Source organism: Platalea leucorodia (genome assembly GCF_965183815.1).
Source record: "Platalea leucorodia genome assembly, chromosome: 17".
Taxonomy (NCBI): domain Eukaryota; kingdom Metazoa; phylum Chordata; class Aves; order Pelecaniformes; family Threskiornithidae; genus Platalea; species Platalea leucorodia.
In genome coordinates this window covers 3327470-3342539 of record NC_138839.1, presented here as the reverse complement: position 1 = coordinate 3342539, position 15070 = coordinate 3327470, and the positions used below count along the sequence as shown (strand labels likewise).

The following is a 15070-nucleotide window of genomic DNA, read 5'->3' as shown; positions in this document are numbered from 1 at the left end:
ACTTTGTCTTATTTGCATAAACTAAAAGCTCTTCAAGGCACAGATTGTCTTTGTCGATACGGCATTTGGTACAATAGGACTTGAATCTCTGTGTGGTACGCTACTGAAGAGTGTGTCAAAGCACTTCAGAGTGTTGTGCAAGAAGATGGGTAATTTATAGGAGGTATTTAGGTGAGGAAAAGAACTTTGATGCAAGTTGCCAACTGGAAATTACTCGGAGGCCCAGGTTGCTCTGTTTCACCTTACTGCAGTCTTTCTGATGTCTGGTGGCGTGAACATAAAGGAAGATTATGGAGGCAAATTCCCCATGCCAGAGCAAGAGCCCAGGACAAAAAAGCACGTCCCTCCCCACCTCAATGAAGGGATTGTTGTAAAAATAGCAACATTACTGTGAAGTACACTCCCCCTTCCCGCTTCACCCAGTCTGCTTTATTTTCTAATCTCCTCTCTGTGAAACAGGGCCTGACCTAAATGCTGACATAGCAAGGCCTGGGATTTGAGGACTGACATCATCCTTGCATCTGTTCTTGGTTGTGCAAGGGAGGATTCTAGTTCTCCAGGGCTTGGGGAACAGTGAATCCAGCTCTAAATGTGCAGGTGCTCAAAGAGTTTGGAGTCTGAGGGAGGGAAAGATGAAGGATGGTGTTGTTTTATTACCAGGAGGTCTTTCATGCGTGTCACATGTATAAAGCAAAGATTGAGTTAGTATGAGTTGGTTGAAGCTGCAGCATGCTCTGCAGAAGGTGTTGATCTGCAATTCAGTCAGCTGTTTTGACTTTTTCAAAGCATATTGCAAACATTCAAACCTTAAGCAAAGGAAGGATCCTGAGGAAGGCAATCCTGGCAGAGTCTCCTCTAGCTTTGGCTACACTGGTGGGTGTTCGGTACCTCTGGAAACTAGGCCCCCAGGATCAGACTCTCCGAGGTGTCTGCTACTGTTTTTAGAAGCAACAAAGCAGATTGCCTGCCTCTGGTTGGCAGCAGAGATAGGCAGCTAGTCCACAGATGTGACTAGGGGGTGAGATGTTCCAGCATGCCCTGGACATGCCAATGACACCTGCAGTGCTGGGCAGAGCCTAGCTAGGTTGCAGACACTCTGCATCTGCATTAACGTTGTGTGAAACACAGGTTAACTAGCTGCTTGTTCCAGCACTAGCTTACCTGGGGTAATCCAAGCGCTGTCTTGTTTAGCAGTCCCTGACACAGCTTGCTCCAGACCTTATACTGACTCAGTGTGAATCAGAGATGGACTGAAGGGGTCAGCTTCTGGTCCAGTGGCCATTCCCTAGACCATGTGCTCTGTTGGTGCAAGGAGCAGTATTAGGTGGAGAGACTCTGCCTCCAGAGTTCTGCTATGTCATGTCTAGAGGGCACATTAACTCCAGGGAACAAATTCCAACCTATGCTGATAGTCTTGAGTGTGTGAGACTGGTGACTTGACATTTGCTGCAGTAACAAGGTATGCTGTGAGTGGGATCCCACCTTCTGTGGGCCTATGCCAAAGAAGCGTTTAGTGCCTGCAGCTCTCATGGCCTCGGGATTGGATTTTGCAGCGTTTCTGGAGTTGTACGTCAGTGATGCTTTGCGTTTGTTTAAATACAGAGGGAACTTCTATCTGTGGGCTCTCAACTCAGTCAAGTGACTGGAGCAGAAGCTGCAGCAGCTGTCTTGGAGCCAGCTGCATTCTTTCACCTCCAAACAAACCCCCGGGAGCCATCAGAGGGGGAAGGGGAAGAGGAAGTGAAATCCTTGGAATCTGAGCTCGGGCGGGAAGGCACGGTGAGAGCCCCAGTACTAGAGGCACACAGTTCCTGTTAGTGGCTGTTCATTTTATTGTTTTAACTGATCTTTTTCCCTGGATGTTCACAGTTCCTTTGACAGCCCTCAGACAGTTTTGGGAACAGCATAAGGCCACACCGCTTTTCCCCTTTGATCCTGTATCTTCTGACTGTCCATCTTAGCTTAGCTGTTGCTGTCCCTCCCTGAGACCTTCTTGCGATGTCTTGGAGTGGGTGAGCTCAGCCTAAGGGCAGTGTGAGATGATTGTTACACTGCTTGGGCTTGGTATAGAGTGTGGCTACCATTAGAAATGCATGACCGTCAGTCCCCAGAAATTCGTAAGGGAAATTTCTCTTCCCCTTGTTTGCAAAAATGTGTTTCAGCAGTTTGCAGAGTTGGCTGAGTCTTTCTCTAAAAGCAAAGGTTTCACAGTGGGTACCTGAAAGAAAAGCAAATACTGATTTCGCTGCTTTTACTACACAGCCCACAGCCATCCAGTAACAAGTCAGATCATGCATCCCAAACCTGAGATTGAATATTAGCATGATAATATAGGATTGACAGTTTTATGCTTACAAATCCAGTTCCTCCATTGGCCTCAAAGTAGCCGCTAGATTCCTGTGCAGCGAGAGGCCAGAACACAACGCAAATCTCTCTCTCAAGCCATCTAAGTTGCATGCTTAACATCTGTGAGTTACTGTCCCTTGACAGCTTTCACCTTCTGCGGCGTATGTGTAAAGAGTCTAATGCAGCTGCTGTGGGGTGGGGCTGGAGGTGATTTCTTTTCAGACTGCTGTGTCAATTTAAAAAAAAAAAAAATCTAAAATAGAATTTGACTTATGTAGGGTTTTGGTTGTTATTTTTGCTCAGACTGAAAACTAGGTCAGAATCTTTACACCCTGGAAGTCAAACCCTTTGTGGATGTTCCGGCAGTAACAGGGTACATGAAGTAGGTCATAGTTTTGATTTCCTTCCTTAAAAGATTAAAGCAGTTGTTTGGGAGTCAAAACTATCTGATTTACATCCAGAGGGCACCACTGCAATAATCCGTCTGTTCTATGTGCCACCAGCCACTGAATCTCGGTCTCTCTCTCCTGAGTTTAGGCTTGTAACTTGTGAGTTGTGTTCTCTAGCTTTAATGGAACAAGTTGTCCTAGAGAGCTAAAACTACTGGTGTGACCCTGCCACTCCAATACTAGGAGTCATAAAAATACGTAGTTATAGCTAGCTTTGTGATTCTGTGACTGCTCACTCAGTCCAAGAGCAAACAGGATTGCTGCTGAAGGAAGTTTTCACTTAGAGAGCATCTCCAAAAGGAGGCAGCAGTGGGATCTCACAGACGGGAAAAGTTTTGTGTCTCGCGCTAAGATCTGACAGGTATGTATCGGGAGGTGATACCTTCTGACAGAACGCAACACAGTCCTGATCAGTTAGAGAATCTGAGTTTATCAGGGTGCAGTCAGCTCTGCTTCTCCTTCCTCCCTTGGGCTGAACCTTTTAAAAACGGTTCAGCTGCTTTCCATTAAGGAGCTTGGTGACGGGCATGAGTCTCAGCATATTCAGCAACCGTCCCCTCCCTCTGTAAATGTTACTTTGCCAAGAAGAATTCTCTCCTGATGATGAAGAGAAAAACTCAGCACTTTCATGTGGTTGCAGGCAGGGCGTGATGGAGAGAGGGATCTTTGTGAGAACACATTATTGTCGATAGAGCTTGGAAGAGAAACAAGATTCCAAGCTGGCTGCCTGTATCATCAGCAATAATAACCTTCTTTGTAGCATGATGGGTCTCTTCTATCAACTGATCTGTCTTTTAGGTTTGCAAAGCATATTTGAAAGGATCTTGTCCACAAAGATCAGAGTGTATATCATAGATGGGGTAGCTTTAGGAGGACTTTGCTGTCACCTAAGTAGGGATGGTAATACAGTAGGCTCATGCCTTCTATTCCTGGTTTCAGTTTTGTAAGCACACAGTAAAAGCTGTCTGGGTGACAACAAGACAGAGCTGGGATTCCTCCCACCTCCTGCAAATCGGCATTTAATTTCTGTTGTCAGTGGAGAGAGAAGGATGTACTTCTGGAGGACATATTTGTATCTAATACATTGCCGTTTCTAGTTAGATGTCTTCAGGCTTTTTTCCTTCAACCTTCTCCAAAATTCAGACTCTGTTGAAAAGCTAAAGAATGCCATAAGTCTTTGTTTATCAGCAGTCTTTCAAAAACTGGAATCTTAACAAGGCCTGAAATGTAGTATGTTTGAAGGGCATTCCTTGCTAGAAAGAGCCTATGGTAGCAATTGCATCTGCTAGGAGAGCCAGGAAAGGATGCCTGCACTGAAGAATCATGCGAGCATAAATAGGCTTTTCTGAAAGAATCAGGCTACCGGAAGGAGTAAAAGGGTGGTTATTTAATAAAAATCACATAAGCATTAACAAGAGAAGTTCAAGATAGATGAAATGCTTGTGGAGGCATGTAGACAGAGGAAAATAAATGTAATAATTACATTATTGTGTTTAGAAGAGTCTGGAAGTCCTAGGTTCAAGCTGCATTGCAGGCCTGGAGGATGAAGTTTGCGTTTCTACTGAGAGTTTATAGCAATGGAGCAGTCTCCTGGGCTTGTTATTGCAAATCTTTGTGGAGGCCTGTGGCTCAGCTTTAATTTCTTCTTCTTCTGTGGTCTGAGCCTTTGCAGTCAAGGGATGTGAGCCAGAGGCACTTGAGCTGGCAAAAATCCCTGAGGCACCAACCTTTTTAAAGTAAATAAATAGGTTTGTCTATTACTTGGTCCCAAATGGTATCGTATTTTTTTGGCTGCCCTGGGTCCCTTCTCCTCGTTAGGCCAAACTCCAAAGACAGAAAGGCACAGGAGGAATGCAGGAGAAAAACTACCTTCTAAGGAGAAGGATCCTCTAAAGTAAGACCTGCAGAGAGATTATGCCTGTGTAATAAGTGACTCCTTGCTGTATGCTCCCTGCAGTGTGGGGAGCAGCCAGTACTGGGGGATAAGGGAAGATCAAATCCAGTACAAACTGCTGCTGACATGTTCAGATCAGTGATGACACTTTGGGGGAGGTGCAGAAACACAGGGAAGCTCCCTTGCCAGACAGAAGGGTGTTTTCGTCTCTGGACAGCCTTCCTACCCTCCCTTCTGGCTACCAAGCTGTCTGTCTGATGGTAATGGTGGCATTGGCTTAGAGAAACAGGGCGATTTCTCCCTGTTGCTTACAGAAGAAACCAGGGGAGTTCAGCTGCCTAGAAAGCTGCTTCTTGAGTTAACTGCCCAGAGTTAGGCGAGGACGAGTAGACACGAACATTCCCAAAAGCCATTTTCTGCACACGTGAAACACGAGGGTTCCCAGGAGGTCTCCTGCATGCAGATTTCTGCTGTTTTCAGATAGACTCAATCTAGGTGATGGTGGGGTGCACTTTTATTTTCATTGCTGCAGCAAAGTCCTGTTTTTCTTGGAGGTTGTGGGGGGAGGTGGGAGGGAAATGGCCTAGTTTCAACTCACTCCATCTGCTACAATGAGCTGTGTAGCCGCCTTTGAGAGGGAGCACAGAGGTATCTGTTGTTGGGGGAGTCCTTCCCACTCACGTTTGGGACCATGGTTCTGCAAAAGCATGGTGTTCATAAGGTGTGCCCCTCATCTGGAGACTGAGAGAGTCAGCTTGCTTGGGGAAGTTGCTGCCTCTCACCTTAAGCACGGCTGGGAGCACATGGCCCCGCAGCCAGATGCAAGCCAATTTGATGGGCTGGGTGAGGCATTTGGTTTCACTATGCAACGAAGAACACGTGCTATCAGTTGCCATTTGTCGGCTGAAGGACTGATTGGTCTTAGCCTCTTGTGATGGTGTGAGCATCCCCAAACCTTCTTGATCGATGACCCAAAGTCAGTTTTGCTCTGTATTTGATGACGGGGTGATGCCAAGGCTCTTTTGCCTTCTTCTAGTTGACAAGTGCCTGTGGCAGCCTACAGGTGCAAATCCTTGGTCACTGGTTAGTTATTGGCTGTCAGGAGAGAATGACATTTAATTAGTTTTAAGTGCAGTTTCTCAAAGAATCCATTGCGTGTTTCAGTTCCTAGCTACGTGGTGACCAGGCAAAAGCTTTTGAATTAGTGTATGAAATTTCTCTCCATCTCACTCATTCTCTTCTGTCCCAACAGCATTTTGAATGCCTATCGAGTGAGCAATAGCTTCCATGCGCGCTTCTCTGCACTGTCAAGAACCTACATTTATCGGCTGTTGGTGGGCTGCACTCATTATTCTCAAATACCGGTGTTCGAAAGGGATCTCTGCTGGGCTCCTGCGGGCGGGTAAGTGTGTCCCATTAAACCTCCCTGGGGAGCTACCTCACCAGTGCTCTGGAAAGGCTTGGGTTTTGGGGTAGGGAGGGGGTAACTGCACTGAGTTGTGTTCACCGAGACCTGCGACTTACAGCTCTTTTTAATTATACTGTCAGTTGTACCTGTGGTAAATATGCTTAGCACTGCTGAAAATACTCAATGACTGTGGGTATGGTCCCTCAGCAACTTTTTGTGTCCCTCCCCATGGAAGTGATGAGCATTTCCTCAGGTGACCTTGCCCATTCATACAGCAAAGCCATTTGGACAGCTGGCTGAAGGAACAGCGCTCTGATGTGATGCAGACGGGCAGAAATGCATTGCACAGCAGATCTCAGAGTTTTAGGTGTGACCATGCAGGCAGTCAAGAATGAAGGCTGAATTTTCTCTCCCCCCCCCCCCCCCCCCCCCCCCCTCCTTTTTCCCCCCCCCAGTCCTGTTTCTGGTAGCAACTGCGTGTAAATCTGCTCTCTCGTTCCCTGAGTGCTGGTATGTTTGAATAGCGAGAGCCAACGACTCTGAGCAACCCTATAATAACAAACCAGTGTATCTAGCTCAGTATTCACGTGTCTTCTTGGAGTAGCCACTGAGTCATAACAAATCAGTGCTTGTATATGCAAGGGAAGAAAAACAAATTCAGTGCCATTTAAAAAAAACCCCAAAACCAACAAACTTAGGACATGATAAACAGTGGGTGAGGAAAAAACAAACAAAACCCAGAAGATAATTTGTTATTGTCCTTTAGTTTATGTTGTACTGAGATAAACATACATTCAAGAAAACCGGAGTTTTCCACAACATTACGGAAAAACAGGTTTGTAGCCAGTTGTGGCAATTTCATCACCACTATTAGAATAACAATTGTGGGTAATGGAAAAAAATGTAATCTCAACTGTCCAAGCAGGGGAATGAAGATGACATTGTCCTAACATTAAATTGCTGACTTTCTTTTCTGTGGGCTGTGGAAGGGAAAAGTAAATATGAAAGTGCAAAATTAGATCTTATGTGCACAATGTGCCTTCATCTCAGGCTTTATGAAATAGCATTTAATTTAGTCCAGACACTGCAGTTAACTTTCTCAAATGGCAATACCATGTAAAGGATAGGGTGAGCACGTTAGAAATTCTGAATGGGAGGTGTCTTACTAACAAGTGGGATATTTGGACTGCTGGTAGTGGAGAAGCTCATAGTGTGTGCACTACTGAGCACATCTGGTGTACGAAACACATAATACATGTTAAACTTTTGTAGGCATCTGAATTGCCAACTAGGTGTCATCAGCACTTCTCAGCCTGACCAGGATTTTGTAAGTGCTAGTCATTTTTATTGAACACAGTGAAAAAATTTAATGATGTTGGAAAAATCTCATCTTGATGTTTGTTTTCTTCAGAAACGTTTTGATGTCTGTTAAGATCTGAAAAACTTAAACTTGCATACTTGCTCAGGCTTTTCTTAGGAGAAATTTACAAAAATAGAATAAAAATAAGCATTTGTTCAGCATATATATCAGTAAATCTGTCTAAATTCCTTTGCTTGAAACTATTTTGAACAGACCTAAATACTTCAAATGAAGAAATCTGAATGACGCTTGACATTCTGAGTTTTACTCTTGGGCCTTTCTTCTGCATCTCCGCCTTGGGTTTACACTGGCTTCATCTCTGAGAATTTGCTCACTCATTCCATTTCTGTTACTTCCTAATTTCATCTTCTGGCTGTTGCAAATCTAAGGTTTGGAAAACCATCGTAGTGTTTGATATTTTCTTACCTGATAACATCTTTTTTGGTTTATAAGATCCAGATACTGCAAAGGATTTTGGTTCTCTTGCCCTGTGCTCTAGCCAGCAATTTGAATAGAGTTATTTGAATTGAACTGTTTCAAGAAGCACAGCAGGATAAAGGTTTGTGTAAAAGCCTGTGCCTGCCAACCCCTCATCTAGCCTGGGGTTTTGAATACCTTCAGACCTCAGGTCACTTGGCATCTCAGTTTGTGGTTTGGGCCATTATAAGACAAACTCCATCTTGCAAAATGTGTTTCCACAGTGCTGCAATGTTAAATCTATGTGCCAGGTTTAAGCTTCTCGTCAATTAATTAGACTTTGACCCACCTAACATACTTGGTCCCGCCTGATGCTCCTTTCCTTTTGGTCTGTGTGTTTAATTTCAGCTACCTGAACGTGCCTGCCATGCAGGATGCAGCGCAGTTCCTGCTGGGAACCCATGACTTCAGCACCTTTCGCTCGCTTAACTCAGAAACACCTTTTCAGTCTCCAGTCAGAACCATCCTCCAGGCAGACATCCGACCCTCTTCTGGTTTCCTGTCCCAGCACTACGAACACAGGTGAGAGCCTGGATACTCGGCTGAGGAGCTGCTCTGATCAGCTAGTCCTTGCTTTGTCTAAAAAGCTGCTTTCCAGCACTGCTTTGAGAACTGACCTCCTGTTTGCCATGCATTGCCTTCACAGTCCTCTGATGGTGTCAGCAGGGTTCTGCCTAGTGACAGCTTGGAAAGGACGTTTCTTTCCCTCACCTCCCCAGTGTCGTCAGGGAGGAAGATGAGCAGGAATGAGGGCAGGGAAACTGGTCCAGTTGTTTGTGCATTAAAAGGCAGGATGTTATAAATTGGTGTGTGGAATCACAGAGCAATTCCTATGAGGTGCTTCCAGCATTTACACTCATTTTGATTGCTAAAGACCAGCTCTGCCAGGGGATGGGATTATTTTTTCCCCCTGCTGCTGTCCTAGCTTTGCCTAAAGGCTGCAAATAAAAGGAAAAAAACCCACCCAACACCTAGGTCACTGCTGTAGCTATGCAGATCTGCTCAGTTCACACCAGTAATCCCTACTGTGTTCCCAAGGGATGGTGATGAAGGAAAGTCCAATATTCCTCAGTCATTGCATAAACAAAAGATGATTGAGTGTCAGGTTCTTTCAGGACCAGGTCTTGCAAGTATTGAAATTAAGTGGCTGGATGTATTTTCTCTCTAGCAGAAAGTGAATTTTTTTCCCAGAAAGGTCATGGGTACTTATCGTCTGAACATGGCTTTTGCTTTCATGCTGGCTTCTTTCACAGATACATGGTTGTTCTGTTTCAGCTTGAAAGCAAACCTTGCTGCTGTTTGTCTCTAAACCACGTTTTCCTGCTTTCTGATTGGGAGAAAACACTTTTCGTTGTCGTTTTCCCCAGTGACCCTCCAGTAGATTTGAATACCTACTGAGCTGTCTGTAACAGTAAGTACCATGCTCCAAGCTTCGGAGCCTCACTGCAGTTTGCAAACAGCCCACTGTTTCTTTCCCCATGTCTTAGAACAGCATATTTTGCCAGCAGTAGCATGAGACAAAAACTGAAAGGGAGCTGCAAAACCAGAGAGATCTGTATGCTCTGAGTGACCCTGGTCTTTCAGTTCCTCCTGTCTTCTCCGACTCCTGCTTTTCCTGCTCAGTGTTGGTGCCTGTCAACACACAGCCACGTTATAAAGAGCCGCCCGGTTGGGTATGGCACTTTGACTGCTGCTCTCCGCTGTGTAAGTGCAAGGAGGTGGGCAGCTAGTGCCAGATGAAACACTTGCCGCCTTCTTGCAGGTAAAAAACACTGTCCGCATGGGAAAAGGAAGGCTGGAGAGGAAAATGGGTGCTGTCACGTGGCTGCATTCCTGCTGTTTGTTATTGGGTTGCCATTGCTAAATGGAGAGCTTGGCCTCCCTCCGTCAAGTGTGGTTATGCTTAGGGACACAAGTAACAGTGAAGTGCTTCATCCACAAGATGATCTTGTCCTTTATGATGAGTAGCATTGTAAGTGGCGGAGACCTGAGCTAACCTGAAAATAAGCGTTGACAGTCTTGTCTAGATCACCTGGAAGTGCATATGGGCCGGGTTGCCTTCCAAATCCAGGGCTGCTATTGTCAGTTGACCAATCTCTGAGGTTTAATATGGATCAGCTCTTTTTTTATGGCTTTGATTTTAATTTTAAAAAGGAATTTGCCATTTCTTGCATAACTTGCTGCATAAACCCATCCCTCATGAGGCCAAAAACAGCTCACGAGAGAGAGAGAGTAAACCTAAAAACTGAATCAAAAGCATCGAGCTAGTTGCTGATGGAGTGTTCTTGCTTTTGGTGACACATGCATCCAAACTTGTGTTTTATAGTGAGTCATTTTTATAATGTGTCGATATTAATTGATTTAATGAATGTTTAGGCGGAAGGGGACGGCTTTGAGAAGGCTACTTTCAATGCATTTAAATGGCACTTAACTCTTAGAATACTTTGTTAGTAATAACCACAACTGTGAGTTTTCTGATCTAGAGAAAAAAGTTGCGGGGTTTGGTCTTTGTGACAGGCTAAGTGCTGTTGGGTTTTTTGTTTGTTTGTTTGGGTTTTTTAATTATAGTGTCCTAGTTACTTTCAATCTGTAAAACTCTCCCTATGGGAACAGTTGCAGTCATGGAGCTCGGTGTGTGTTTGCCCGTTCTGCAAATAAGACAGCAAATATGCCTGAAGTGCACATGTGTTTCTTCACTGCAGCAGCAGAATGAACTGTTCCTGCAATGAAAGGGCTGGGATAGCAGTAAAGGCTTATAAATAGGAATATTTTTTTTATTTTTTTTTTTTTTAGCCTAATCTAAGAACGTTTATTTTCTGTTTCAGAGGGAGGAATCCATAGAACGATAAACCATGGTCTCCTAGTCAAATAATGCAGCTTTTCTTTCTCATGCTTTCCTTCCTTTCTGAACTTAAACCAGTCTTCTGAATTGACCATTTGTCTGTTCAAAAGGCTAACTGTTAAAATGATTCCTTCCATCAAACTCAGTTGCTCAGCAACAGTGGAAGTGGAGTCAGTGTCCCATCCATACAAAATCCTTTTGAATGCTAAGGATGTGTTCAGAGACTCAGCCCCATCACTTATTCCTGGAGAGTGATTGCTGTCACCTGTTTTCTAGCTGAATATGTATTATTCATTGCAAGGTGCTGGCTTCTGCTACTGAGTGGAAAAAGACAGCTGGGTTTTTTGCTGGTAAGCAAAATTATCTGTGAGATTGACAAGAAAAACAGTTTCCCTCTTAAAGAAAAGTATCTTGTTCTCTTTGAAAGTCTACAAGGTATTTTTCCTAAGTATCTTGACCCATCTTTTGTAGCTTAATGTATCTTGTCAAGACAACCAAGACGTGAGAATCCTGGCTAAAGAAGGTGCATGCAATTTGGTGGGAGGGGGGGTTGTCCCTGTTTGAAAAAATTGTCTCTTGTGCTTGGCTAAAGAGCTGAGCTGAATTATGACCTCGATGTGCTGGGTATTTGCACACGTGTGTAGCAGCGCACATGTCTGTATGCCATGTGCATCGAGCCCGGGGGAGAGCAGACCATAAGTGACAGAAACATTGTCAGTTCCTGACATAAAGAGGAATCCGGGGGCAGGAGCTGCCTTTCCATATGCCAACGTACACGACAGGGAGGGCTAAAAGCAGTAAATCCAGTGAGAAAACAGCTTGTGGCTGCTCCCTACAATGACTGTTTCACAGTTTCTCTTCTCGCTAGCCCTGCCCTGATGCCCCGTGTGGGCCTGTGAATCACATTGTCCCTTTTTCACCTTTCTTCTGTGGCTTGCAAGAGCTGTCTCCTCGCCCGGGGAATGGGCAGCCCCTTTCTTGATACTCAGGTGTTTCCAGCAATCCCAGCCTGTCCATTTGGACCCTCCAGACAAATCTGTTGCAGCTGTGCTTTTCTCACAGCTGATTCCAATCTCCGTAGCCCTTTGATAGCCAGTTACTGGGCTCATTGCAAGGGAGGAGAGGAGAGGGTTTGCATGTAAATGTCTGCTTTTCTGGATTATGCAAGGTAAGCTTTGTCTCTTTTTGCTGTAGGAATGCTATGGGATATAAGGAGCACTTAAACTGTTAGTGAATTTATTTTTTTATTGTTATTTTATTGTTACTTTTGTCAAAGTGACTTCTAGGATTGCTTGGTAGCATGGAAGTTTGGAGATGCAGGTACTGAAGTGAAAACCTGCTCATTTTTGTGCTCTGTTGGCGTATCTGATGTATGATACACATGTGTGTGTGTTTTTATATATATCTAATGTGCATATCAGAGTTGGTTTTATTTGTAGGAAGGAAATGTGCCTACAGGTTCTTCCCTGCAGGACTGGTCCTGAGAACAGGTTTGCATTGGGGTTTAGTGTTAGAGCTGGTACTGGAACATCAGCAAAACCATAAAAATATTTAGAAAGCGACTGGTAAAGATTTAGCAGAGGATGCAGGTGTCAGTGAAGTATTGGAATAGTTGGCCTCAGTAGAGCTCTTATAAGGAATATTGGCTACTACCATAAAACTTTCTGGAAAATGGTATCTATATGAACAGACAGATTTGGTGAGGGGAAAGGGTGTCTTTTAGCATAGTAGCATCCATCCATCCCCAAATACTCATCTGCCTTTTCCTGCGCTGCTCACTCCTAGCCTGGAGCGCTCCCTTGTCTGCCATTGCCTGTTCTGCTGCTGCAGCTGGACTCCTCAGGCGTGTCTGTGTCCCAACTTGCTTGTCCTGGCCGTTCGGTAGCACGTGGATGTCGCAGCAGGCATTGCTGAGCGTTGAAATTCATTCTGCGAAGCCTGTAAGGACCACATGACACTCTCAAGCCAGCTCCAAATGAAATGGTGTTGCTGCTTTGCTACGGTGGTTGGTTTTTCCTTTCTTCAGGAGGCTGCAGACTGCATTCCTCAAATCAGTAGTACCTTAGCAGACTGCTAAGTTGCACCTTGTTTTATGTTGCCCTTTGCCTTTTGTTTGGGTGGTTGTATACTTAGTGTGAGGCAGCAGGAAGATTAAGCCCCATAAAACTAGGTACGTACAAAACAGGCAGGAATTGTTTCACCCCAGAAAATGTCTGCATCTGAGTAGCAAATAAGCAGCCTGGTGTTTGAAAGCTCATGATGGTGTTTCAGGTTAATTGGGGGCTGCGCAGCTTCTTACTCATTCTACCCGCGTTCACCTGTGCTTCATATTCCTCGTGTGGGTGGAAGAGCCATTTGAAATATGATTTTAAATGCTTTTTTGTTCCTTTCTTTAGGAGACTGGAGTTCTGGGAGTTGAAGTTCAGGAGCAGATCATTTCTTTACCGCCAGGTACTGTTTGGTGCTGTATTCAGCACGTGCTTTGCCTTCAAGAGCCAAAGTGCCGCTATCGCTGTAACTATTGATCAGTTTAGCAATGTTGCATCCCTGTGTAGTGCCATCTCTGTTGCAGAGCTGGTGTTACAGCTGCGTGACCTAGCATCAGAGATGTGAGGTTCTGTATTCTTTCTTTGATCTGGTAGAACCAGAATCTCTTAAGTTTGTGTCTAAAATGAATGTCTAAAGTCACAGAATCGTGTGGGAGGATGGAAAGTTTTGGTTTCCGCAATCTTTGTCCTTGCAGTCTGAGTGGTAAAAACCAACAGACATATGTTCTTGCTCTGCTGAATGGCACTGGGCCCAGCAAAGACTGCCTGGAATTTTACTTTCTGGCTTTGGAGCATGAAGTAATTCTCAGCATTGCACAAAGGAGAGATGGGAAGACCTGATTCAGCTGTGCAGGCATGACTGCAGGATCTTTCCCTCTGCCATGCTGTCTAGCCTCCGCTGGGTTTGCTTTGAAATAACTCCAGTGGGGTTTTTGCTGCTATCCTCAGGGGAGACAGCTCTCTCCACAACTTAATGGATCACCTCGTTAGGAAAGAGTTGGCTGTTCTCAGTCTGCCTATCCTGGCCATGGTCACACTCTGGAGACAGAGAATAGGCAAGAGAGGGCTTGTTTTTGGAGGAGAGAGGGAGTGTTTTGTGGGAACAGCAAGCAGCTATTTTTTATTCTGTTTTGACAAACCGAATTTGTTTTTATCCTGTGCCAAGTAATGCTCTGTAAGCTCTCTGACAGTGGGTGTCTGGATATGAGCAAGGGAAGAACAACAACATGCTTGAGAAGGGCTTGATATACAGCAGGGGTTTGCTTCATCAGATGCTCTTGTGACAAGGAAAAAATGCTGGTAACCCATTTAGCGTCTTAAAACGGAAATGTGACTTGTGCAGAGAGAACAGTTACTTCTAATACACGGCTCAGCCTCGTGCCCTCTCTGAACCTTGCTCGCAGCAGCTGCCTTACAGCGAGCTGGCAGGCTGTGGTGAAGCAGGAGCAGGCTGTACACGCCGAACTTGTACTCTTCTACCTGAGCATCTGCTTCTGCCCTCCATCATAAAGAGGAGACGAGACCAGATGGACCTCGTATCTCACCTCATATAGCTGCTATGATAAGTATTGACATCTGGATGTTTTTATTAGAGAAAAGGGTTAAACAGCCCCAGAAACTGTATGTATTTTTGCTGAATAGCATGCAGAAGGAGGGAGGCACCAAGCACGTGGCTATCTCGGATGCGTACCATCAGTCTGCATTTACACTAGCTAACTCCACGTGTGGAGACATCAAAGCTAAAGCCACAGCATACAATGACCTCTAGTGAGGGATGGATAAAATAACATAAGTCAAGGATCTCTGCTGCTTATCTGTGCCATCTGCTTAAAGGCAGGCTCTTGGCACTCCACAGTGTAGTTTAAGATCAGAGCACATAGGGAGAGACAGTGCTTGCCTTTGGATAAATACATCTTGGCTTGTTGGACCTTTCTCCTTAGCAGTGATAAACATGATCAGGTTGCTTAGTGGACTTGGGTTTATTCTTTTGTAAATGTTAATGGTTCAGAAACTTAGACCAATGCTTTATTACAGCACTACATTTAAGTTTTTGGAGAGCTTGGTATGCTTTGAAAGGTCATGAATAAAATGAATGTCTGTTTAGGCCAAATGACTGATCATGTCTGTGCAAGTGGAGATGCATTTCTGGCAGCGGTGTGAGAAGGTGAATCAGACAGGACATTGTCTCCTTGACCAGTTTCCCCCTCGTGGGCTGGTACTGCTGTTGCCTGTAAAATTTGAGACTG

General features: G+C 44.8%; 1 protein-coding gene across 1 annotated transcript in view; it reads left to right on the top strand.

Annotated features, from left to right (window-relative positions):
- PUSL1 (pseudouridine synthase like 1) overlaps positions 1–15070 on the top strand; it is a 28360-nt gene that overhangs the window by 9918 nt on the left and 3372 nt on the right. Inside the window, exons 4-6 of the mRNA XM_082328779.1 lie at positions 5942–6091; positions 8283–8456; positions 13173–13227. Of these exons, the coding sequence (XP_082184905.1) occupies positions 5942–6091; positions 8283–8456; positions 13173–13227 (379 nt within the window). The remainder of the gene's footprint in view (positions 1–5941; positions 6092–8282; positions 8457–13172; positions 13228–15070) is intronic.